General features: G+C 48.3%; 1 protein-coding gene across 3 annotated transcripts in view; it reads left to right on the top strand.

The window, feature by feature from the left end:
* The window catches only part of ETS1 (ETS proto-oncogene 1, transcription factor), a 178799-nt gene that overhangs the window by 134891 nt on the left and 16410 nt on the right, over positions 1-27498 (top strand). The window contains exon 1 of one of the 3 annotated variants that reach the window (XM_073569976.1): positions 15108-15286. The exons of the other annotated variants lie outside the window; for them this stretch is intronic. Within the exon in view, the coding sequence (XP_073426077.1) occupies positions 15205-15286 (82 nt within the window). The 5' untranslated portion in view covers positions 15108-15204. Of the gene's footprint in view, positions 1-15107; positions 15287-27498 lie in introns of those variants that run through there. 3 annotated transcript variants of the gene reach the window in all.

Here is a 27498-nt window from a genome sequence, read left to right as displayed (position 1 = left end):
TGTCACACTTAGTTGTCACTCTTGCACACACTGTCACACTTAGTTGTCACTCTTGCGCACATTGTCACGCTCAGTTGTCACTCTTGCACACATTGTCATGCTCAGTTGTCACTGTTACACACACAGTAGAGCTCAGTTGTCACTCTTGCACACACTGTCATGCTCACTTGTCACTCTTGCACACACTCACACTTAGTTATCACTCTTGCACACATTGTCACACTCAGTTGATACTCTTGTGCACACACTGTCACGCTCAGTTGTCATTCTTGCACACACTGTCACGCTCAGTTGTCACAGTTGCACACACTGTCACGCTTATTTGTCACTCTTGCACACACTGTCACACTTAGTTGTCTCTCTTGCACACACTGTCACGCTCGGTTGTCACACTTGCACACACTGTCACGCTCAGTTGTCCCACTTGCACACACTGTCATGCTCAGTTGTCACTCTGACAGACACAGTAAAGCTCAGTGGTCATTCTTGCATGCACAGTAAAGCTGAGTTGTCACTCTTGCACACACTGTCATACGCAGCTGTCACTCTTTGACACACTGTCACGCTCAGTTGTCCCTCTTGCGCACACTGCTGCTTGGCTTTACATTGCTGTGTGTGGGTGAGCTGGGAGCATTTTATGTTAAACTTTGCAGCCTCCTCTAGTCACTGCTCCTTGCCACAATGAAAATAAGGGACACATCTTTCTGGTGGTGGTTTAATAAGATTAGCTGGAGGGCAGCCTTCCCTGCTGCCACAAAAGACCCCAGCCCTGAATGCTATTAATCACCTGCCCTGCAGGGGGTTGTATTTGAGGAATCTTGTTTAACCCCCTGGCTACTGATTGCTGCATGGAAAAGCATCCCTCCTCCATATGTTTAAATAGCCCACAGCAAAGAAACAGATGATGGGGAGGGAGAAGGGGTCACTGATGACCTTGTAAGGGGGCTGCTTTCAGTAATGTACCAAGCATGTATATGAGAGGGGTCATGAATCTGCACAGGGGGAGGCATTACTGCTGCCACTGAACGCAGAGATGCTGAGCTCTACTTTAATGACAGCTAAAAATTGCGTAAGATTTCTGAATATGTCTACATATGGCCCTGTTCACATCACGCATCACTTAACATTACAAGAGCACAGTTACATTGCTGTATTTTCTAGATCAGCATACACTACTCCTTGCCTATTTTTAAAGTATATTGTCCTATATGTGCCTGACAGAGGCCAAAAGTGCTCTGGGTGAATACAGCTCCGTGTACTGTAAATGAGTTTGTCCCTTCACTGATAACTTGTAGCAAATGACTTCTACTGCCATGTGCAGAGCACAGAACAACCCTCAGCTGTGTGGGCAGGATTTGTTCTCCGCTTCTAGCAATAATGTGACATTTGTATCATCTTTTTAGATGAAAGTGATTGTCATAATGATAAAATATCTCCTGGAGAGCTTGCCTGACATAACATTTACTATATAGAGCTCAGTTACTGCAGAACACCCAAGAATATCAGCTTATGTCGTACATGATGGAATATGCCTCCTTCTGTAGAGGCCTCTAGTTCTTCCAGATATATCTACCTCTGTAGGGATCACTATGTGGAGATGTGCATTCTGTAATATGTCTCCCTCTCTAGGGATTAATATTTATTTATTATGCTTACTTATATAGCACCATCAATTCTGCAACACTTTCCAGACAGTATCATCGCTGTACACATTGGGGCTCACAATCTACATCCCCTATCACTGTATTTGGATTGTGGGAGGAAACCCCCTCAAACATCGGGAGAACATAGATTCCTTGCAGATGTTGTCATTAATGGCATTTGACCTCAGCGTTGAAAAACAACAGTGCTAATCACTGAGCCATCGTGCAGTGCTAATCACTGAGACCTATCCTACAATGTCCGATTCCAGCTCAGGTCTCCACATTCCGATATGTCTACCTCTGTAGGGATCACTGAGTAGAAGTGATGGAGTTCTACACACCTTGATCCCTATAGACCTAGACATATCCCAATGTGGAGACATGAGATGGAGTCGTACATTGTAGGATAGGTTGTAGGGAAAGCTATGGGAGACATTAGGGGAGTTCCACAATCTGGGATACAATAGTTTCTGGATAAACATGGTGGCTTTTCCAGTCTGAGACTTTTAACTTCTCTTTATTTTCATTACAGCATGTGTATAAACAGTTGCAGGGGTAGGGGAGCCCTGTGACGCCAATTTCACACGGTCCTGCGCTTCTACGGGCATTACCCCAGTGTGGTCTACAGTCATTATAATAGGTTGTGGCAGTCACAGACTTACTTTATTTATGGACATTCAGGGATTCGTCTTCCTCGGTAGAAATCACTATGTAGAGACATTAGGTGGCATTCTACATTCTGAGATACGTCAGTGTTATGCACTTTGTGGCTGGCGGGGAGCTCACATGAAATACCCTGGTAGATGTTTTTTGAGCTGATCCTGCAACATTTCCTTCATACCCAGTTTGTTAGTTTTGTGCTGATTTACACAAAAGAATGCAAAGATCTGAATCCTAAAAAAGGACAAAGTTGAAAGAGGGTGATCAAGTGCTGAGAATGAGGGGAAGGACCTGCACAGGTGGAGTGGACGGTATAACGTGATGATCCTTGTGGGTCAGACCCAAGCACTGCTGTCCCAGTAATGGCACATACTACTTGGGTTTTAACCTTCAGTTAGTTGTGCCAAAATACTTTCCACGATTGGTCGCAATCACCTCACTGTGGCACATGTAGTGGACGCCGCATCTCTCGATTCACTGACGATGGAGGGGCATCTGAGCTACTGAAAGTGACGGCGACCTAACTTCCAAACTTGCGGAAATATGACAAAAACAAACTCGCCTGTGCTCCGAAGGACACCATGGGAATTATTATCTATGAGAAGAGTTCAAATGTGTCGCGCAGGTGCTAATTCCCACCTTATACCTTATTGAAATTGCTGGGACAAGAATGCATTTTTACTGAGGAGTTTGGGAACTTTTTTGATGTTCTACAAATGTATGATGGGTACAGGCTGCAGGTCATGAGAGTTTTACGTCCCGCATTCACTCCCGAGATGTGGCCACTTACGTGTGATCATCTTCCATCATAGCTGTATGAATGGATACTGTATATATGAATGAAGTGCTCCTGGATACCATAGGTCACCTGATGTTCCTGCTATTGCGGAAATCCTTAGCTTTTCCCCATTTCAATCAGTGGCCTCCGTGAGCCTTACTTTCTATTTTAGACAGTAAAGATGGTCTGAGTGCTGCCCTTACTTCCCTCATACTCAGCATCTGGCTAAAAGACTTGGCACTGAATGAAAAGTTTTCTCTTGTGCCTTTCCAATTGCCAAACTTCACAGAACATTTTTTCCCATCTGCTTATTTAGTGGATTTTTTTGAGAAGGAAAACAGTGACTCGCGCCCTGTGCTGCCTCGCTCAGCACTTACTGCTCACTTGAAAGAAAGAGAAGAGCTGCGGACCTGCCCCAAACTGGGCTAAAAGATATGATCCACCCTTTTCCAACACCATGGACCCTTAGGCTGTATGCACACGCTGCGGAATCCGCTGCGGATTAGCCTGCGGTTTTGCCCTGCGGTTTCACCATCTCCACAATGGTGGAGATAGGAACCCGCTGCGGATTCCGCATAAAGAATTGACATGTCAGGCTGTGTGCACACGCTGCGGATTGTGCTGCGGTTCCGCAGCGAATTTGGCCGCTGTGGACCCACAGCAGTTTTAGCTGCGGTGTACAGTACCATTCAAATGAATGGAAAAAAACCCCCGCTGTGTAGACGGTGCGGATTTTTCCGCGCGGTTTACCTGCAATTTTGAAACCCCAGAAAGAATTGGCATGTCAATTCTTTCTGCGGAATCCGCGGCGGGTTCCTATCTCCACCATTGTGGAGATGGTGAAACCGCAGGGCAAAACCGCAGGCTAATCCACTGCGGATTTATCTGTGGATTTTGCAAAATCTGCGCGGATGAATCCGCAGCGGATTCCGCAGCGTGTGCACACAGCCTCAATTCTTTCTGCGGTTTCAAAACCGCAGGTAAACCGCACGGAAAAATCCGCACCGTCTACACAGCGGTTTTGTTTCCTATTCATTTGAATGGTACTGTACACCGCAGCTAAAACTGCTGCGGGTCCGCAGCGGCCAAATCCGCTGCGGAACCGCAGCAGAATCCGCAGCGTGTGCACACAGCCTCACTCTGAAAAAAACTCCTGGAAAACGCAAGGAGAGTTCAGGAGGCACAGGACTGTATCACCACTAAACTTCATATGAATGTCTCTCAATTCTCAGCTCAATGACCAAGACCAGCACTATCTTTACAAACTGAGTTAAAAGGGGTTGTCTCACCTTGGATGATAAGCCCCTTAATATGACCATTTTCTACATGCCTGCAGTCACCACTAGTGGGAGCTCTGGAGGTTATTGCATGATACTTATACATTGAAACCGGTATATATAATCAATTATCTCTAATAGTAAAGATTAAACTTGGCACTCAATAGTTGAAGCCGTTCTCTGCTCTGTTGCACACTCGGTTGTTACATTGCTCTGTTACACACTCAGTTTTTACATTGCTTTGTTGCACGCTCAATTGTTACATTGTTCTGTTGCACACTCGGTTGTTACATTGCTCTGTTGCACACTCGGTTGTTACATTGCCTTGTTGCACACTTGGCTGTTACAATGCTTTGTTGCACACTCGATTGTTACATTGCTCTGTTGCACACTCAGTTGTTACATTGCTCTGTTGCACACTCGGTTGTTACACTGCTCTCTTGCACACTCGGTTGTTGCATTGCTCTGTTGCACACTCGGTTGTTACATTGCTCTGTTGCACACTCGGTTGTTACATTGCTCTGTTGTACACTTGGTTGTTATAGTGCCTTGCTGCACACTCGTTTACATTGCTCTGTTGCACATTCGGTTGTTACAGTACCTTTTTGCACACTCGGTTGTTACATTGTCTTGTTGCACACTCGGTTGTTACATTGCTCTGTTGCACACTCTGTTGTTGCATTGCTCTGTTGCACACTTGGTTGTTACATTGCCTTGTTGCACACTCGGTTGTTACATTGCTCTGTTGCACACTCGGTTGTTACATTGCTCTGTTGCACACTTGGGTTGTTACATTGCTGTGTTGCACACTCGGTTGATACATTGCTCTGTTGCACACTCGGTTGTTACAGTGCTCTGTTGCACACTCGGTTGTTACATTGCTCTTTTGCACACTCGGTTGTTACAGTGCCTTGTTGCACACTCGGTTACATTGCTCTGTTGCACACTCGGTTGTTGCATTGCCTTGTTGCACACTCAGTTGTTACATTGCTCTGTTACTGTGCCTTGTTGCACACTCGGTTGTTACAGAGCCTGGTTGCACACTCAGTTGTTACATTGCTCTGTTGCACACTCAGTTGTTACATTGCTCTGTTGCACACTCAGTTGTTACAGTGCCTTGTTGCACACTCGGTGGTTACATTGCTCTGTTGCACACTCGGTTGTTACATTGCTCTGTTGTACACTCGGTTGTTACAGTGCCTTGTTGCACACTCGGTTGTTACATTGCTCTGTTGCACACTCGGTTGTTACATTGCTCTGTTGTATACTTGGTTGTTATAGTGCCTTGCTGCACACTCGTTTACATTGCTCTGTTGCACACTCGGTTGTTACAGTGCCTTTTTGCACACTCGGTTGTTACATTGTCTTGTTGCACACTCGGTTGTTACATTGCTCTGTTGCACACTTGGTTGTTGCATTGCTCTGTTGCACACTTGGTTGTTACGTTGCTCTGTTGCACACTCGGTTGTTACGTTGCTCTGTTGCACACTCGGTTGTTACTGGGCCTTGTTGCACACTCGGTTGTTACATTGCTCTGTTGCACACTCGGTTGTTACAGTGCTCTGTTGCACACTCGGTTGTTACAGTGCTCTGTTGCACACTCGGTTGTTACAGTGCTCTGTTGCACACTCGGTTGTTACATTTCTCTTTTGCACACTCGGTTGTTACATTGCTCTGTTGCACACTCGGTTGTTACATTGCTCTGTTGCACACTCGGTTGTTACATTGCTCTGTCACACACTCGGTTGTTACATTGCTCTGTTGCACACTCAGTTGTTACACTGCTCTCTTGCACACTCGGTTGCTACAGTGCCTTGTTGCACACTCGGTTGTTACATTGCTCTGTTGCACACTCGGTTGTTACATTGCTCTGTTCTATACTTGGTTGTTATAGTGCCTTGCTGCACACGCGTTTACATTGCTCTGTTGCACACTCGGTTGTTACAGTGTCTTTTTGCACACTCGGTTGTTACATTGTCTTGTTGCACACTCGGTTGTGACAGTGCTCTTTTGCACACTCGGCTGGTACATTGCCTTGTTGCACACTCGGTTGTGACAGTGCTCTGTTGCACACTCGGCTGGTACATTGCCTTGTTGCACACTCGGTTGTAACAGTGCTCTGTTGCACACTCGGCTGGTACATTGCCTTGTTGCACACTCGGTTGTGACAGTGCTCTTTTGCACACTCGGCTGGTACATTGCCTTGTTGCACACTCGGTTGTGACAGTGCTCTGTTGCACACTCGGCCGGTACATTGCCTTGTTGCACACTCGGTTGTGACAGTGCTCTGTTGCACACTCGGCCGGTACATTGCCTTGTTGCACACTCGGTTGTGACAGTGCTCTGTTGCACACTTGGCTATTACATAACCGAGTGTGCAACAAGGCAATGTAATAGCCAAGTGTGCAACAGAGCACTGTCACAACCGAGTGTGCAACAAGGCAGTGACAGTGCTCTGTTGCACACTTGGCTATTACATTGCCTTGTTGCACACTCGGTTGTGACAGTGCTCTGTTGCACACTCGGCTGGTACATTGCCTTGTTGCACAGTCGGTTGTGACAGTGCTCTGTTGCACACTCGGCTGGTACATTGCCTTGTTGCACACTCGGTTGTGACAGTGCTCTGTTGCACACTCGGCTGGTACATTTCCTTGTTGCACACTCGGTTGTGACAGTGCTCTGTTGCACACTCGGCTGGTACATTGCCTTGTTGCACACTCGGTTGTGACAGTGCTCTGTTGCACACTCGGCTGGTACATTGCCTTGTTGCACACTCGGTTGTGACAGTGCTCTGTTGCACACTCGGCTGGTACATTGCCTTGTTGCACATTCGGTTGTGACAGTGCTCTGTTGCACACTCGGCTGGTACATTTCCTTGTTGCACACTCGGTTGTGACAGTGCTCTGTTGCACACTCGGCTGGTACATTGCCTTGTTGCACATTCGGTTGTGACAGTGCTCTGTTGCACACTCGGCTGGTACATTTCCTTGTTGCACACTCGGCTGTGACAGTGCTCTGTTGCACACTCGGCTGGTACATTGCCTTGTTGCACACTCGGTTGTGACAGTGCTCTGTTGCACACTCGGCTGGTACATTGCCTTGTTGCACACTCGGTTGTGACAGTGCTCTGTTGCACACTCGGCTGGTACATTGCCTTGTTGCACACTCGGTTGTGACAGTGCTCTGTTGCACACTCGGCTGGTACATTGCCTTGTTGCACACTCTGTTGTTACATTGCTCTGTTGTACACTCGGTTGTTACAGTGCTCTGTTGCACACTTGGTTGTTACATTGCTCTGTTGCACACTCGGTTGTTACATTGCTCTGTTGCACACTCGGTTGTTACATTGCCTTGTTGCACACTCCGTTGTTACAGTGCTCTGTTGCTCACTCGGTTGTTACAGAGCCTTGTTGCACACTCTGTTGTGACCGTGCTCTGTTGCACACTCGGCTGGTACATTGCCTTGTTGCACACTCGGTTGTGACAGTGCTCTGTTGCACATTCGGCTATTACATTGCCTTGTTGGACACTCGGTTGTGACAGTGCTCTTTTGCACACTCGGCTGGTACATTGCCTTGTTGCACACTCGGTTGTGACAGTGCTCTGTTGCACACTCGGCTGGTACATTGCCTTGTTGCACACTTGGTTGTGACAGTGCTCTGTTGCACACTCGGCTGGTACATTGCCTTGTTGCACACTCGGTTGTGACAGTGCTCTGTTGCACACTCGGCCGGTACATTGCCTTGTTGCACACTCGGTTGTGACAGTGCTCTGTTGCACACTTGGCTATTACATTGCCTTGTTGCACACTCGGTTGTGACAGTGCTCTGTTGCACACTTGGCTATTACATTGCCTTGTTGCACACTCGGTTGTGACAGTGCTCTGTTGCACACTTGGCTATTACATTGCCTTGTTGCACACTCAGTTGTGACAGTGCTCTGTTGCACACTCGGCTGGTACATTGCCTTGTTGCACACTCGGTTGTGACAGTGCTCTGTTGCACACTCGGCTGGTACATTGCCTTGTTGCACACTCTGTGACAGTGCTCTGTTGCACACTCGGCTGGTGCATTGCCTTGTTGCACACTCGGTTGTGACAGTGCTCTGTTGCACACTCGGCTGGTACATTTCCTTTTTGCACACTCGGTTGTGACAGTGCTCTGTTGCACACTCGGCTGGTACATTGCCTTGTTGCACACTCGGTTGTGACAGTGCTCTGTTGCACACTTGGCTATTACATAACCGAGTGTGCAACAAGGCAATGTAATAGCCAAGTGTGCAACAGAGCACTGTCACAACCGAGTGTGCAACAAGGCAGTGACAGTGCTCTGTTGCACACTTGGCTATTACATTGCCTTGTTGCACACTCGGTTGTGACAGTGCTCTGTTGCACACTCGGCTGGTACATTGCCTTGTTGCACAGTCGGTTGTGACAGTGCTCTGTTGCACACTCGGCTGGTACATTGCCTTGTTGCACACTCGGTTGTGACAGTGCTCTGTTGCACACTCGGCTGGTACATTTCCTTGTTGCACACTCGGTTGTGACAGTGCTCTGTTGCACACTCGGCTGGTACATTGCCTTGTTGCACACTCGGTTGTGACAGTGCTCTGTTGCACACTCGGCTGGTACATTGCCTTGTTGCACACTCGGTTGTGACAGTGCTCTGTTGCACACTCGGCTGGTACATTGCCTTGTTGCACATTCGGTTGTGACAGTGCTCTGTTGCACACTCGGCTGGTACATTTCCTTGTTGCACACTCGGTTGTGACAGTGCTCTGTTGCACACTCGGCTGGTACATTGCCTTGTTGCACATTCGGTTGTGACAGTGCTCTGTTGCACACTCGGCTGGTACATTTCCTTGTTGCACACTCGGCTGTGACAGTGCTCTGTTGCACACTCGGCTGGTACATTGCCTTGTTGCACACTCGGTTGTGACAGTGCTCTGTTGCACACTCGGCTGGTACATTGCCTTGTTGCACACTCGGTTGTGACAGTGCTCTGTTGCACACTCGGCTGGTACATTGCCTTGTTGCACACTCGGTTGTGACAGTGCTCTGTTGCACACTCGGCTGGTACATTGCCTTGTTGCACACTCTGTTGTTACATTGCTCTGTTGTACACTCGGTTGTTACAGTGCTCTGTTGCACACTTGGTTGTTACATTGCTCTGTTGCACACTCGGTTGTTACATTGCTCTGTTGCACACTCGGTTGTTACATTGCCTTGTTGCACACTCCGTTGTTACAGTGCTCTGTTGCTCACTCGGTTGTTACAGAGCCTTGTTGCACACTCTGTTGTGACCGTGCTCTGTTGCACACTCGGCTGGTACATTGCCTTGTTGCACACTCGGTTGTGACAGTGCTCTGTTGCACATTCGGCTATTACATTGCCTTGTTGGACACTCGGTTGTGACAGTGCTCTTTTGCACACTCGGCTGGTACATTGCCTTGTTGCACACTCGGTTGTGACAGTGCTCTGTTGCACACTCGGCTGGTACATTGCCTTGTTGCACACTTGGTTGTGACAGTGCTCTGTTGCACACTCGGCTGGTACATTGCCTTGTTGCACACTCGGTTGTGACAGTGCTCTGTTGCACACTCGGCCGGTACATTGCCTTGTTGCACACTCGGTTGTGACAGTGCTCTGTTGCACACTTGGCTATTACATTGCCTTGTTGCACACTCAGTTGTGACAGTGCTCTGTTGCACACTTGGCTATTACATTGCCTTGTTGCACACTCGGTTGTGACAGTGCTCTGTTGCACACTTGGCTATTACATTGCCTTGTTGCACACTCAGTTGTGACAGTGCTCTGTTGCACACTCGGCTGGTACATTGCCTTGTTGCACACTCGGTTGTGACAGTGCTCTGTTGCACACTCGGCTGGTACATTGCCTTGTTGCACACTCTGTGACAGTGCTCTGTTGCACACTCGGCTGGTGCATTGCCTTGTTGCACACTCGGTTGTGACAGTGCTCTGTTGCACACTCGGCTGGTACATTTCCTTTTTGCACACTCGGTTGTTACATTGCTCTGTTGCACACTCGGTTGTTACAGTGCTCTGTTGCACACTCGGTTGTTACAGTGCTCTGTTGCACACTCGGTTGTTACAGTGCTCTGTTGCACACTCGGTTGTTACATTTCTCTTTTGCACACTCGGTTGTTACATTGCTCTGTTGCACACTCGGTTGTTACATTGCTCTGTTGCACACTCGGTTGTTACATTGCTCTGTCACACACTCGGTTGTTACATTGCTCTGTTGCACACTCAGTTGTTACACTGCTCTCTTGCACACTCGGTTGCTACAGTGCCTTGTTGCACACTCGGTTGTTACATTGCTCTGTTGCACACTCGGTTGTTACATTGCTCTGTTCTATACTTGGTTGTTATAGTGCCTTGCTGCACACGCGTTTACATTGCTCTGTTGCACACTCGGTTGTTACAGTGTCTTTTTGCACACTCGGTTGTTACATTGTCTTGTTGCACACTCGGTTGTGACAGTGCTCTTTTGCACACTCGGCTGGTACATTGCCTTGTTGCACACTCGGTTGTGACAGTGCTCTGTTGCACACTCGGCTGGTACATTGCCTTGTTGCACACTCGGTTGTAACAGTGCTCTGTTGCACACTCGGCTGGTACATTGCCTTGTTGCACACTCGGTTGTGACAGTGCTCTTTTGCACACTCGGCTGGTACATTGCCTTGTTGCACACTCGGTTGTGACAGTGCTCTGTTGCACACTCGGCCGGTACATTGCCTTGTTGCACACTCGGTTGTGACAGTGCTCTGTTGCACACTCGGCCGGTACATTGCCTTGTTGCACACTCGGTTGTGACAGTGCTCTGTTGCACACTTGGCTATTACATAACCGAGTGTGCAACAAGGCAATGTAATAGCCAAGTGTGCAACAGAGCACTGTCACAACCGAGTGTGCAACAAGGCAGTGACAGTGCTCTGTTGCACACTTGGCTATTACATTGCCTTGTTGCACACTCGGTTGTGACAGTGCTCTGTTGCACACTCGGCTGGTACATTGCCTTGTTGCACAGTCGGTTGTGACAGTGCTCTGTTGCACACTCGGCTGGTACATTGCCTTGTTGCACACTCGGTTGTGACAGTGCTCTGTTGCACACTCGGCTGGTACATTTCCTTGTTGCACACTCGGTTGTGACAGTGCTCTGTTGCACACTCGGCTGGTACATTGCCTTGTTGCACACTCGGTTGTGACAGTGCTCTGTTGCACACTCGGCTGGTACATTGCCTTGTTGCACACTCGGTTGTGACAGTGCTCTGTTGCACACTCGGCTGGTACATTGCCTTGTTGCACATTCGGTTGTGACAGTGCTCTGTTGCACACTCGGCTGGTACATTTCCTTGTTGCACACTCGGTTGTGACAGTGCTCTGTTGCACACTCGGCTGGTACATTGCCTTGTTGCACATTCGGTTGTGACAGTGCTCTGTTGCACACTCGGCTGGTACATTTCCTTGTTGCACACTCGGCTGTGACAGTGCTCTGTTGCACACTCGGCTGGTACATTGCCTTGTTGCACACTCGGTTGTGACAGTGCTCTGTTGCACACTCGGCTGGTACATTGCCTTGTTGCACACTCGGTTGTGACAGTGCTCTGTTGCACACTCGGCTGGTACATTGCCTTGTTGCACACTCGGTTGTGACAGTGCTCTGTTGCACACTCGGCTGGTACATTGCCTTGTTGCACACTCTGTTGTTACATTGCTCTGTTGTACACTCGGTTGTTACAGTGCTCTGTTGCACACTTGGTTGTTACATTGCTCTGTTGCACACTCGGTTGTTACATTGCTCTGTTGCACACTCGGTTGTTACATTGCCTTGTTGCACACTCCGTTGTTACAGTGCTCTGTTGCTCACTCGGTTGTTACAGAGCCTTGTTGCACACTCTGTTGTGACCGTGCTCTGTTGCACACTCGGCTGGTACATTGCCTTGTTGCACACTCGGTTGTGACAGTGCTCTGTTGCACATTCGGCTATTACATTGCCTTGTTGGACACTCGGTTGTGACAGTGCTCTTTTGCACACTCGGCTGGTACATTGCCTTGTTGCACACTCGGTTGTGACAGTGCTCTGTTGCACACTCGGCTGGTACATTGCCTTGTTGCACACTTGGTTGTGACAGTGCTCTGTTGCACACTCGGCTGGTACATTGCCTTGTTGCACACTCGGTTGTGACAGTGCTCTGTTGCACACTCGGCCGGTACATTGCCTTGTTGCACACTCGGTTGTGACAGTGCTCTGTTGCACACTTGGCTATTACATTGCCTTGTTGCACACTCGGTTGTGACAGTGCTCTGTTGCACACTTGGCTATTACATTGCCTTGTTGCACACTCGGTTGTGACAGTGCTCTGTTGCACACTTGGCTATTACATTGCCTTGTTGCACACTCAGTTGTGACAGTGCTCTGTTGCACACTCGGCTGGTACATTGCCTTGTTGCACACTCGGTTGTGACAGTGCTCTGTTGCACACTCGGCTGGTACATTGCCTTGTTGCACACTCTGTGACAGTGCTCTGTTGCACACTCGGCTGGTGCATTGCCTTGTTGCACACTCGGTTGTGACAGTGCTCTGTTGCACACTCGGCTGGTACATTTCCTTTTTGCACACTCGGTTGTGACAGTGCTCTGTTGCACACTCGGCTGGTACATTGCCTTGTTGCACACTCGGTTGTGACAGTGCTCTGTTGCACACTTGGCTATTACATAACCGAGTGTGCAACAAGGCAATGTAATAGCCAAGTGTGCAACAGAGCACTGTCACAACCGAGTGTGCAACAAGGCAGTGACAGTGCTCTGTTGCACACTTGGCTATTACATTGCCTTGTTGCACACTCGGTTGTGACAGTGCTCTGTTGCACACTCGGCTGGTACATTGCCTTGTTGCACAGTCGGTTGTGACAGTGCTCTGTTGCACACTCGGCTGGTACATTGCCTTGTTGCACACTCGGTTGTGACAGTGCTCTGTTGCACACTCGGCTGGTACATTTCCTTGTTGCACACTCGGTTGTGACAGTGCTCTGTTGCACACTCGGCTGGTACATTGCCTTGTTGCACACTCGGTTGTGACAGTGCTCTGTTGCACACTCGGCTGGTACATTGCCTTGTTGCACACTCGGTTGTGACAGTGCTCTGTTGCACACTCGGCTGGTACATTGCCTTGTTGCACATTCGGTTGTGACAGTGCTCTGTTGCACACTCGGCTGGTACATTTCCTTGTTGCACACTCGGTTGTGACAGTGCTCTGTTGCACACTCGGCTGGTACATTGCCTTGTTGCACATTCGGTTGTGACAGTGCTCTGTTGCACACTCGGCTGGTACATTTCCTTGTTGCACACTCGGCTGTGACAGTGCTCTGTTGCACACTCGGCTGGTACATTGCCTTGTTGCACACTCGGTTGTGACAGTGCTCTGTTGCACACTCGGCTGGTACATTGCCTTGTTGCACACTCGGTTGTGACAGTGCTCTGTTGCACACTCGGCTGGTACATTGCCTTGTTGCACACTCGGTTGTGACAGTGCTCTGTTGCACACTCGGCTGGTACATTGCCTTGTTGCACACTCTGTTGTTACATTGCTCTGTTGTACACTCGGTTGTTACAGTGCTCTGTTGCACACTTGGTTGTTACATTGCTCTGTTGCACACTCGGTTGTTACATTGCTCTGTTGCACACTCGGTTGTTACATTGCCTTGTTGCACACTCCGTTGTTACAGTGCTCTGTTGCTCACTCGGTTGTTACAGAGCCTTGTTGCACACTCTGTTGTGACCGTGCTCTGTTGCACACTCGGCTGGTACATTGCCTTGTTGCACACTCGGTTGTGACAGTGCTCTGTTGCACATTCGGCTATTACATTGCCTTGTTGGACACTCGGTTGTGACAGTGCTCTTTTGCACACTCGGCTGGTACATTGCCTTGTTGCACACTCGGTTGTGACAGTGCTCTGTTGCACACTCGGATGGTACATTGCCTTGTTGCACACTTGGTTGTGACAGTGCTCTGTTGCACACTCGGCTGGTACATTGCCTTGTTGCACACTCGGTTGTGACAGTGCTCTGTTGCACACTCGGCCGGTACATTGCCTTGTTGCACACTCGGTTGTGACAGTGCTCTGTTGCACACTTGGCTATTACATTGCCTTGTTGCACACTCGGTTGTGACAGTGCTCTGTTGCACACTTGGCTATTACATTGCCTTGTTGCACACTCGGTTGTGACAGTGCTCTGTTGCACACTTGGCTATTACATTGCCTTGTTGCACACTCAGTTGTGACAGTGCTCTGTTGCACACTCGGCTGGTACATTGCCTTGTTGCACACTCGGTTGTGACAGTGCTCTGTTGCACACTCGGCTGGTACATTGCCTTGTTGCACACTCTGTGACAGTGCTCTGTTGCACACTCGGCTGGTGCATTGCCTTGTTGCACACTCGGTTGTGACAGTGCTCTGTTGCACACTCGGCTGGTACATTTCCTTTTTGCACACTCGGTTGTGACAGTGCTCTGTTGCACACTCGGCTGGTACATTGCCTTGTTGCACACTCGGTTGTGACAGTGCTCTGTTGCACACTCGGCTGGTGCATTGCCTTGTTGCACACTCGGTTGTGACAGTGCTCTGTTGCACACTCCTTTCTAGCTGATTTTATGTAGTTCTAAGATAAAAGTTTTGGGGGCGGGGTTTGTTCTCTTTTTGGCCAGTGACATGCAGGCCCCGCCCCAGTGTCAGGCCCAGTCCCGCCCCTTTCCCCCTCTCTCGCTCTCGGGCAGGACGGAGCTCAGTAGAGCGGATCACAATAGAGGCGGCGGATCCCGGAGCCATGAAAGCTGCGTTAGACATCAAGCCCACTCTGACCATCATCAAGACCGAGAAGCCGGAGTATGAGGCGTACTCCTGTGCCGGTGAGTGTGCGCCGGAGGAGGGGGAGTACCCGGAGTGGCCCCGAGCAGAGAACCTCCTAGAGGAGTGCCATCACATGGCATCATTAACCCATCACTGCCCTGAGAGTGCCAACACCGGGCAGCACTGCCCAGAGATCTACCACCGGGCATTAGTAGCCTATTAGTGCCCTGAGAGTGCCACCACCGGGCATCACTAACTCATCACTGCCGAGAGTGCTACCACCGGACATCAGTAGCCTATTAGTGCCCTGAGACTGAGTACCGCCACCGGGCATCAGTAGCATATTAGTGCCCTGAGAATGACACTACTGGGCATCAGTAACCCATCACTGCCCCGAGAGTTCAAACACAGGCAACCATAACCTATTAATGCCCCGAGTACCACCACCCGGCAATAGTAGCCTATTAATGCCCTGTGAGTGCCACCACTTTGCACCAATTACCCATCAATGCCCCGACAGGAAGACCACCAGGCACCAGTAGCCATCACTGCCCTGAGAGAGCCATCACCAAGCATCAATAACCCATTGCTGCCCCAAGAGTGCCGCCACCAGGTATGAATAACCCATCACTGCCCTGACAGTGCCACCACCAGGCACCAGTAACCCATCACTGCCCTGAGAATGCCACCACCATCGGGCACCAGTAACCCATCACTGCCCTGAGAGTGCCACCATCGGGCACCATTAACCCATCACTGCCCAGAGAGTGCCACCAACCAGGTACCAATAACCCATCACTGCCCCGAGAGTGCCACCACTAGACATCAATAATCCATCGCTGCCCTAAGAGAGGCACCAATAACCCATCAGTGCCTTGAGAGTGCCACCACAAGGCATCAATAATCCACCACTGCCCTGAGAGTGCCACCACCAGGCACCAATAACCCATCACTGCCTGAGAGCGCCACCACCAGTAATAAATAACCCATCACTGCCCTGAGAGTGCCACCACTAGACCTCAATAACCCATCACTGCCCTGAGAGTGCCACCACTAGACATCAATAACCCATCACTGCCCTGAGAGTGCCACCACCAGGCACCAATAACCCATCACTGCCCTGAGAGTGCCACCACCAGGCACCAATAACCCATCACTGCCTCTGAGAGTGCCACCACCAGGCACCAATAACCCATCACTGCCTCTGAGAGTGCCACCACCAGGCACCAATAACCCATCACTGCCTCTGAGAGTGCCACCACCAGGCACCAATAACCCATCACTGCCTCTGAGAGTGCCACCACCAGGCACCAATAACCCATCACTGCCTCTGAGAGTGCCACCACCAGGCACCAATAACCCATCACTGCCCCAATATTCTCTTTTGGATGTCTGATAGAGATGAACCTTTTGTCTCTTTAGATCCCTGTTACTCTGCTTCGGGGTTACCTGGTGTTTCATGGGTAGCAGAGTGCAAGGGGCACCAGACCCCCTCACCCCAGTGGTCATGTCGGTCATTGAGGAGTTAGAAGTAATTGGATGAAATTAATGTGGTTCAGCTGCTGTGACCTGGGGGGATCTGAGGTCGTGATCTCAGGTTGCACTTAAGGAGATTACAGTAATCTGATTAGTTCTGTGATCTGCTGAATGTTACCAGTCATGGAAACCCTGGAGTCAGTGCTGGGCATAGAATACAGCTGCTGTAGCACCTTAGACACAGACTCCTTGGGCACTGACGGCTTAGCCATCATCCAGATGCTTTAGCTTTGCAATTTTTCGTCATCTTGTAATGAGGGAGTCCTGGCACTGTAGTAACATAGATTATATATATATATATATATATATATATATATATGTGTGTGTTGCGCACCTTCCTCCTGTCTTTGGATGATGGGAGTGCAGCCGGTATCTGCAACCTTTACCCTTCCTATAGGTGTCGTAGGTCACGGGTCACATTATTTGTATTTTCTGCCCTGGTTGTTTCTATGGTTTTCGCTGCTGTTATAGAAGTTAATTTGTGTGGGCTTCAGATAATGGGCATTATTTATTTGTGATCTTTTTGGGGGCTGGGAAGGTGTACACAGCAGATCAGGGCTGGTCAGGGCCTTGCAGTCTGCCCTCCTGGGCCAGATAAGAGGCTGATGACAGGGCTCAGGGCTTCTCTTTGTCCTCATTACAAGTCAGATTGAGGCCCAGATAAGGACCCCCCCTCCCCCATATTCTATGCACAGAACATCCCATACACTCTGCCCTTCTGAGGAGGGTTGTGGTGTTCATGCAGCTAAATAATTCTCACTGCACATTAACCAAATGATGGAGGCTTTTTCTTATTTCTTGAATGGTCAGGAAGGAAATTCAAATTCACCTTTCCCTGCTAATGTGAGGAGCGAGCTGTGGACAGGTGGAGAAGATACCCCGACTCATCAATCATTGAGCAGCAATAAGGATCATGTAGAGATCGCGATTCTCCCATCTTGGAGCAGTAGTAGGGATGATGAAGTGATTGATATTTTCAGGGGTCTTGTAAGTCCTCATTTACTCTGGCTTCTGATGATATAATTAGGTATATAAGCCCCCTCCCCCATCCACGGATCTGTCTGTGGCCTGGAGCTTCTGATGATTGGGACACACTGGGCAGATCTCTGCTCTGGAATCTTGGAATCTGATGACGTCCTCATTATCTTCCCATCAGTACAAGGATTGCTCAACTATCTCCCCACTTCTCAGAGATCGCTGCATACGGGCCCGTGTCGCTGCACACGTGCTGCATACGGGCCCGTGTCGCTGCGGACGTGCTGTATACGGGCCCGTGTCGCTGCATACGGGCCCGTGTCGCTGCAGACGTGCTGTATACGGGCCAGTGTCGCTGTGGACGTGCTGTAGCTGTATACGGGCTCGTGTCGCTGTGGACGTGCTGCATGCGGACTGACATCGCTGCACACGGGTTCACGCCGTTGGCCGCTCTCTGTACACGGGCTCATGTGGCTGCACATGCTATGTATGTATGGTGTAGACCCGGCATAATATTACCACATGACCACTGGCGATACATACACAGGATTCCTTCGGGTATTATGGTGACCCCCTATCTTGTGCAGCTCACCCCACACAATATCACAGAATGCCCCTCTAGGTTTCTCCCTGTGGGCAGCCATCTATATGGAATGTAATTAGTTTTCTGCACATGAAGTAGAAGTGACCACAGTATTTGCATCCTCCGTAGAAGACTCCATGATCTGGCCGCCACCTTGTAATAATCTGCAGGATTCCCCCCTAAGTGACTTTTGTAGGTGACATGATGCAGGAGGGGGCTTTAACCTTGTGCTTCCCAGAAGTCTGCTTCATCTCAGTGCAATAAAGTGCACTCAGCCATCATAAATGGCTCCGTCCCTGTGTGGGTGTGTAATTAGGGTTATTGGGCTGAGACTTTGAGTCCCCCCCCCCCCACCCCGCTCTGTGTGCAGTGTGGTGAGGGAGCAGGAGCCAGGCCGCCCCTGCAGAGGTTTCACACCTAGTGTCAGAGCTGCAGCTTTGTGTCTGTTATCCCTGACAGGGACAGATGTTCTCTGCAGCACCATCTCCCCTCACCATCATCCTTACTGAGATGTGGGGGTCACCAGGGTTCTGCCACACAAATAGAAATTCATTCAAAAAGTGCTGTCGATCCCTTGCTGTTATGTATAATATATTCTATATCCAAAAATTGGATTGATACAGTCACTCGGGGTCTCCAGGATAAAAGATTGGACGTCTCCATTATTAGCTGTGTATTATTAATAGCATTGGAAACACTTTGTTAGGCCTCTTACACACATCAGTATTTTTGATCAGTATTTCATCAGTATTTGTATGCCAAAACCAGGAATGTCTCCAAAACAAAGAACAGACATCAGTCTTTCAATTATATTTTTTTTCTCGGTAAGTTCCATTCCTGGCTTTGGCATACAAACACTGATGCAAAATACTGACCAAATACTGACGTGTGAATGAGCCTTTACAATGTAAAATCCTGAATGACCTGTGTCCCAAAGGTCAATGCAGTTTCAGTGATCATTAAAGGGGATGTTGAAGGTTGGACAAACATGGCTGCTTACTGCTGTAGCCAGGACCCCCTCACCCTCAGGTTGTGTGCAGTACTGCAGCTAAGGCCTAGTCCCATCTGTGGAGCAGATGATTTCTGTAGATGGTTATTTGCACTCTGGTCGTCTTCATACCCAATTTGATTGAATGTGATTTATGCCTCATGGTACCTGAAGTTATGTAGATTTGTTAGTATGAAGCTTGCTAGAGATTTGTTTTTTGGTTTGTTTTTTTTTTCGCCTCTTCTGAGCCCATACCGTCTGGTTGTCATCTGTACCTTTGCTTTATCTGTCTCATCTGTCGGAAGTGTTGAGACGCGCTGCCTGCCCCTGTGGCACTTTCTGGATATTAGTTATGGCAGACGTGTGCCCTGAAGTCAGGGCCATCCTCTACGTATTTGCTGACGATCACCAACTTGTGATCTGTGTCCAGTCGTTGTAGGGTACCCAGAGTCGCTGGCATGGCTGCGGAGGAGGGCCGAGACGCTGGCATGGCTGCGGAGGAGGGCCGAGACGCTGGCATGGCTGCGGAGGAGGGCCGAGACGCTGGCATGGCTGCGGAGGAGGCCCATTGATCTCATATCACACTTGCGTCGTAGCATTTCTCCATGGAGGAAGGAATCCTGGACTCCTCAGTTTACTGCATTGATCATGGTTCTGGGTTTGGCACTTTCGCCTTTACCAATGCCCAAGCAAATGATGTTGCCCTTCCCTGAGGACTTTCTGATATGCTGAGCCCAGGAGCCCCCAATGTCCACAGCCCCTCACACCTAGGACATGTGGCTGATCCCAGCTGATGGGATGTTGAGATAATGGCATCCTGACATATTGTGAGCGTGAAGTGAGACATTCATGCCCTATCAGTATCTGGGGGGTGAAATTTCCCCTGATTCCCTGAGGGAGCAGCACAAGGAGACTGTGAGAAGAAATTCCTGTAAGGAGGCCGCTCTTATAACTGAAATGACTTCCATATGAAAGGGGGCACTATGGGGGTGTGAGAAATTTGTCCTTGGGAGTGGAATCAGTGGGTGCTGCAATCTGCCTCATCTGAAGCCTCCTGTGAGAGGGGAGACAGGACCCTTTAACCCTTTCTCGGCTACAGAACATCATTCCAATCTGGTTCCCACATTAGCAGAGTGTAGATGTCATGTGCTGAGCGTGAGGACTGCCGGCTGGGAGGAGGTTAAGTGTGGGAATATTTGGGAAATACAGTCAATCTGGCTTGAGAAGACGGGCAGTGACTGAGCTCCCATGCACGCTGTGACGACAAGCTGGTGGTCTCACATTACACTAGTATGACTCAATCCTAGGAGGTGGAGAGGGCGGACCAGTGGCACTCACAATGTGCAGGCCCTGGATGTACAGGCTGAAAATGACAAATGCCCAGATGCAGGCTTGTGGCCTGTACCGTTATTGAAAAAATGTTGTTATTATTAATGTCATCCTCCTATATCCTCCCAGCATAGTTACTCAGTGCCTCCTAACAAAGTGAAATACATGGTCAAAGCCAGAGAGACTCAAAGATGCCGCTACCCCTGTTGGCGTCAAGACTTCAGTGTGCATTTGTGGAGATTATACACAGTGGGGAAATGGTGATACTCTGCCGATTTCTGCCAGTTGCCACCCCCCCCCCCCCCACAAGAGATGGAGAGGTCTGTAATTTTTATCGTAGCTACACTTCAACTGTGAGAAACAGAATCTAAAAATAAAATCCAGAAAATCACATTGTATATTACAAAATTTATTTGCGTTTTATTGCCTGAAATAAGTATTTGACCACCGACCAACCAGCGAGAATTCTGCCTCTCACAGACCTGTTAGTTTTTCTGTAAGAAGTCTCCTACTCTGCACTCATTACCTGGATTAATTGCCCCTGTTTGACCTTGTTACCTGTATAAAAGACACCTGTCCACACACTTAATCTCACTCCAACCTCTCCACCATGGCTAAAGGCCCTTTTACATTTAGCGATGCACCAGCGATCCCGACCACGATATGACCCGGTCAGGATCGCTGGCTCATCGTTAAATGATCGCTAGTGAGCTGCCACACAGGCAGATCTCACAGCGATGCAGCAGCGATACAGAAGACGATACTTACCTTTCAGACGCGGCGATGAAGACGTCCTCCCGCCCGCCTCCACATGTCGCTCGTCGGCGCCACAAGAAGCGCCCGACGAGAAATGGAGCCAGCCGATCTTGCGTGATCAGCGACAGACAGCGGGAGAGCCGGTCGGAGGTAAGTATCACAGATAGCGATATCGCTAGCAATATCGCTATAACGTCACAAAATCGGTGACTGTATAGCGATATTGCTAGCGATATCGCTATGTGTAAAACCCCCTTAAGACCAAAGACCTGCACAACATTGGAGTGGGCTACAGGACAATATGCAAGCGGCTTGGTGAGAAGGCAACAACTGTTGGCACAATTATTAGAAAATGGAAGAAACACAAGATGACTGTTAATCGTCCTCAGCCTGGGGCTCCAAGCAAGAATCTTGCCTCATGGGATAAGGATGATTGTGAGAAAGGTCAGGAATCAGCCCAGAACTACACGGGAGGACCTGGTTAATGACCTGAACACAGCTGGGATCACAGTCTCAAACATTACCGCTAGTAACATACTACGCCGTCATGGATTAAAATCGCCAGTTCGCCAGTGACCATCTGGATGATCCCAGAGGAGGCATTAGAGAAGGTCATGTGGTCAGATGAGGCCGAAATAGAAGTTTTTGGTATCATCTCCACTCTCCGTTTTTGGAGGAAGAAGGATAAATACAACCCCAAGAATACCATCCCAACCGTGAAGCATGGTACTGGAAACTTCCTACTTTGAGGGTGCTTTTCTGCAAAGGGGACAGGACAACTGCACTGTATTGAAGGGAGGATGAACGGGGTCATGTATTGGGAGATTTTAGACAAAAACCTCCTTTCCTCAGTAAAAGCATTGAACTAAGGAGTGGCTCCGTAAAAAGCATTTCATGGTGCTAAAGTGGTCTAGCCAGTCTCCAGATCTGAAACCCAACCGAAAATCTTTGGAGGGGGCTGAAATTCAATGTTTCCCAGTGACAGCCCTGAAACCTGAAAGATCTGGAGATGGTCTGTATGGAGGAGGGGGCCAAAATCCCTTATGCAGTCTGTGCAGATATGGTCAAGAACTACAGGAAACGTCTGACCTCTGTAATGGGTTTCTGGACCAAATAAAGTTCTGTTTTTCTATTGTATCAAATAATTATTTCATGCAATAAAAGGCAAATTAATGATGTAAAAATCCTACAATGTGACTTTCTGTTTTTTGTTTTTTTAAGATTCTGTCTCTCACAGGTGAAGTGTACTTACGATAAAAATACAGATCTCTCCATTCTTTGTAGGGGGATAAACTTTCAAAATCGGCAGTGGTCAAATACTTATTTTCCCCACTTGTAGATTTACTACTTCATGTTAGTTCTTAGTGCACATTTTTATCAAAATCATGTTAACACCTCTACAACAGACCAGGAGACCGGACATTAAAATGGCTATCCTCTCCAGAATCTGCAGTAAAAGAGCTGACCAGTTCTGACTTCCAGCTACTTGCAGCTTCAATACACAAAATGATATCCACATAGCCTATCACAGAGGCTGTCACACCTTGGTCAGGAGACCCCCGGCCGGTGCAGCATTGCGGTACGTGATCAGACTGAGGCCTGCATGAGCCCTAAATGGAGCTTTTGGCCCAGGAGATGGAAGTCTCTTACTGCAGGGTGTCATCTGTATGAGGGCGACTTGTCATGGCAGATCAGTGTTTTGGCACGAACCTCACATCTATGCCACGTTCACCTGGGCAGTATTCGGTCAGTATTTTACATCAGTATTTGTAGACAGGAGTGGGTGATAAATACAGAAGTGGTGACGTGTTTCTATTTTACTTTTCCACTGATTGTTCCACTCCTGGTTTTGGCTACAAATACTGATGTGAAATTACGGACCAAATACTGAAGTTGTAAGGCTGTGTGCCCACGTAGCGCTTTTTGACAAGCGATTCTGCTGCAGAAACGCTTAAGAAAAGCATCCAATTGATTTTTAATGAAAAACACACATGTTGTGCCAATGGTGTGTTTTTAACCGCTGCGGAAACGCTTAGTGATTAAAAAGGCAGCATGTTCATTAATTTTGTGGAATCGCATGCCATCAATTATATGGGTAAAAACACTTAGGAAAACGCTTACAAAAGCGCGTCAAAAAATGCATGCGTTTTCCCGGGAGCAGGGTGTGCGATTCTGCTCAGGTTTATTCTGCTTCAGAATCGAACGTGGGCACATAGCCTAAATATAGCAGTGATGCCATGGCCCTAAAGGACCGATATCAGTAAATAAATGACACCACACACTTAATAATGGAAGAAAAGTGGCTGTGAGTTTATTTTGGGTTAATAATAAATAAATAACCAAACCATTAAATAAATAATTCCATAAAATTATCCAATATTACCATACCAGAGAAACAATCCGCCCCTTAACGGGCGATTTTCCCGCAATAAAACATCACGACAGATAATCTGAAAATTAGGGAGGGAGGGGGAATCTTCTTTCTTCAGGAAAATGTTGTCTGAGGTAAAAACTGCCAGTGCGGGCTTCTTATAAACACAGAAAAACCGCCAAATTTCTCCAGCCAATCCTGGCCCGTTAAAACGTTGCCAAGGAAACCAGTCAGAAACCAGATATGCCCTTCTCCACAAACCATACTGAGGGCGCCCAGCCCACTTTTAACCCATTTTTATATATATTAAAACAATAAATAAATATTATCACGGCCCGTATGGCCATAGGACCCCCCCCTTTATGTATTCCTTTATTGGGGGGGGCTGACATTAGATTGTGTCTAGTGTTTGCGGCGTAGATCGTAGCATGTGCTTGTTGTCAGTACTTCGTATTTAGCCTAATGGGGTCTGGCCGTAGTGGAGGGATATGGGACTGTGCCAAGCCAAGATTAGGCCGAGGCGTCCACGTGTGTCGGCTGTAACAGGGTCTCATCTATTGTGTTATCTGAAGTGCTTCCTTTTATACAGCATCAAGTGTCCGTCTCTTTGTGTGGACCCCGGACCGCGGTGATAATCCCCTGTAATAGCCACTAATCTCATGTGAGCCTTGTGAGGGGAGCCCACCAGCGGAGCCTGACCAGGGATATGAGCCGTCACAGCGTGGCGTAAAGTACATAGAAAAATCAGTGATGTACAGTGCCCCCTCCTCGTGATGACCATTGTTGCGGGGTGCACTCTCTGGCGCCACAACTACTTAGGTGCACTCTCTGGCGCCACAACTACTTATTAGTAGTTGTGGCGCCAGAGAGTGCACCCCGCACTACATCACTGTGTGTATACGTCAAGTAGCTAAACATGATGTGATTCTGATACCGGAAGATTTCAGCTCCTCAACAGCAGTGTCAAGTTCTGTACTGCAGTGCATTAGTTCTTGGTACTGACACAGGTGCAGAGTTTGTTCGTGTGTCAGTGCTTTCTCTTATGAAGCAGTTCTACATTTAGGCTGTGTTCACACGTAGCGTTTTTTTTCTCACGGATTTGCCAATAAATCCGCTATAAAAACACTTAAAATAAGCTTCCCATTCATTTCTATGCATTTTGCACTTTTTGTGCATATTGATGCATTTTTTACCGCGAAAAAATGCAGCATGTTCATTAATTTAGCGGATTTTTCCGCATTTTTGGCTCTTTCTATGTGTCTGGAACCGCGCGGAAAAAAACCGCACGTTTTTTGTGCAAAAAAAACGCGCGGTTTCTGGGAAGGAATCCGTTTTTTATGCAGAAATTTTCTGCATACGTGTGCACATAGCCTTACTCTTCTATTCACTGATTGCATGCAGAGAACTTGAACCTGCTGAAACATTTAAATAAAAAGTACAGTAGAAAGTTGCAGAACTATGTAATGAAAAGATCTGGAAAGTCCCCTTCATGGAGAAATTAGATTTCCATGTAATCCAGCAATGTCTGCCCCCAGCTGTGTATTACCTGTGCACGGGGCATAAGATTACTGCATTATGCATTTTGTGCCTGTATACTCAGATCTAACTGCCCTGCCTCTGCTAGGATGAAGGTGAATTATTATGTATTCATTAGGCTATAATTTTGTCTCCGCAGCAGCCACCAGGAGGCGCAGTGTTGGTCACTATAGTCAGGGGCGACTGTTGCCCGCCGAGGGTGAGGTAGAGGTTCGGGCTCTCCACAACCATTCAGATTTGACATGGGAAGATGGGTTTATGATCGATTTTCCAATAATCTGCTGGAGGGAATGTGTCACCTGGATGAAGCTCTAACTCCTGCATGCCCCCCCCCCCCACGCCACACCCTGCCATCATGTGCCCTACGTCTCCTATAGGTTTATAGGGGGAAGGAGTGGGCAGCCACTTCTGCCTTAGAGCTTTATCATCTCTGGGGTCTTTGAGCCCAGTCCACTTCAGTCTGATGGTTCATTAAGGACGGGAACATTCCTGGATCAGCTCTGAGGCCACATTCATGACAATAAAATGCAGACCCTAGAGGCTTCAGACTCTGAGTCACTGAGAGCTCAACTCTGAGACCTGGGAACACGGTCCACAGGCAGCTGATCCAGGGCCGGTCCTGCCCCAGGCAAAGAATCTGGAGCGTCTATGGGATATTCTCATATATGGGGTACCACCTATACTCTGAAGTCTATAGGTGTAATCTGCCCAGAGCCTTAAGTGCACTCATATAGTGCACTACAGGGACCAGCACATCGTGCTGGAATTTACAACACTTTCTGCCATACATTATAGAAATCTGTAGGACCATAGTAGGCCACGGCCCTCCAACTTGGCTCCATCTATGTTCCAGAAAAGTGCCTTAGCTGGTGTGAGAATTAAGTCACAAAAAAGTTTGCATATTACACAAACATGACATTTTCCTGCAAAAACCCCCTCCGTGTTATCACTCCATGGTGACGCCCCTCAGAGCTATTACTCCGCTCTCATACGTGGCCCTGCTCCGTACCCTTTGTGGCTACATGTATGTACGTCCCTGTGTGAGTGATCTCAGCTGCTCATAGGTTTAAGGGAACCGTCAAGAAAAAAAAACAGCTTCCCTGTATTTCTGTTAGCTCTGCTTATTGGCTCCACAGTGGCCTTAGTTTGAAGAGCATCAGACACCACCTAGGAGCGGTACAGGCCCCTCGCCCAACGTGGCACGGTACAGGCCCCTCGCCCAACGTGGCACGGTACAGGCCCCTCGTCCATTAATTGTGTGGTTTTCTTATATTCCAAAGCTGTAGCCTGATTCGATCTGCAAAGACTCGGGTTTCCTGTGTACCAGGAGGTATGGAATAGACGAGGTTGATGGGGTTTTTTTTAGTGAGGGGCGAAGGATTGGAACAGAGTAATCTGATAAACTCTTCTCTACAGGCATAAGTTGGGACATTTTTTATTTGGAGGGGCTGGGGTGCAATGCTCCTTAAGGCAGTGACATTTGCAATGATGGGGGTGATTGTCCATTTGAAGGATTGTTCTGGCACTGCAGGTCTCGTGGTGTCGTCATCGATTCCCTTCACAACTGATTGTACCATTTTTTTTATTGGTACAGTGGGGCAAAAAAGTATTTAGTCAGTCAGCAATAGTGCAAGTTCCACCACTTAAAAAGATGAGAGGCGTCTGTAATTTACATCATAGGTAGACCTCAACTATGGGAGACAAACTGAGAAAAAAAAATCCAGAAAATCACATTGTCTGTTTTTGTTTCATTTTATTTGCATATTATGGTGGAAAATAAGTATTTGGTCAGAAACAAAATTTCATCTCAATACTTTGTGATATATCCTTTGTTGGCAATGACAGAGGTGAAACGTTTTCTGTAAGTCTTCACAAGGTTGCCACACACTGTTGTTGGTATGTTGGCCCATTCCTCCATGCAGATCTCCTCTAGAGCAGTGATGTTTTTGGCTTTTCGCTTGGCAACACGGACTTTCAACTCCCTCCAAAGGTTTTCTATAGGGTTGAGATCTGGAGACTGGCTAGGCCACTCCAGGACCTTGAAATGCTTCTTACGAAGCCACTCCTTCGTTGCCCTGGCGGTGTGCTTTGGATCATTGTCATGTTGAAAGACCCAGCCACGTTTCATCTTCAATGCCCTTGCTGATGGAAGGAGGTTTGCACTCAAAATCTCACGATACATGGCCCCATTCATTCT

Source organism: Dendrobates tinctorius, unplaced genomic scaffold (assembly GCF_039654945.1).
Source record: "Dendrobates tinctorius isolate UK_male_01 unplaced genomic scaffold, ASM3965494v1 ptg000028l, whole genome shotgun sequence".
Taxonomy (NCBI): Eukaryota; Metazoa; Chordata; class Amphibia; order Anura; family Dendrobatidae; genus Dendrobates; species Dendrobates tinctorius.
This window is presented reverse-complemented; position numbering and strand designations above follow the sequence as displayed.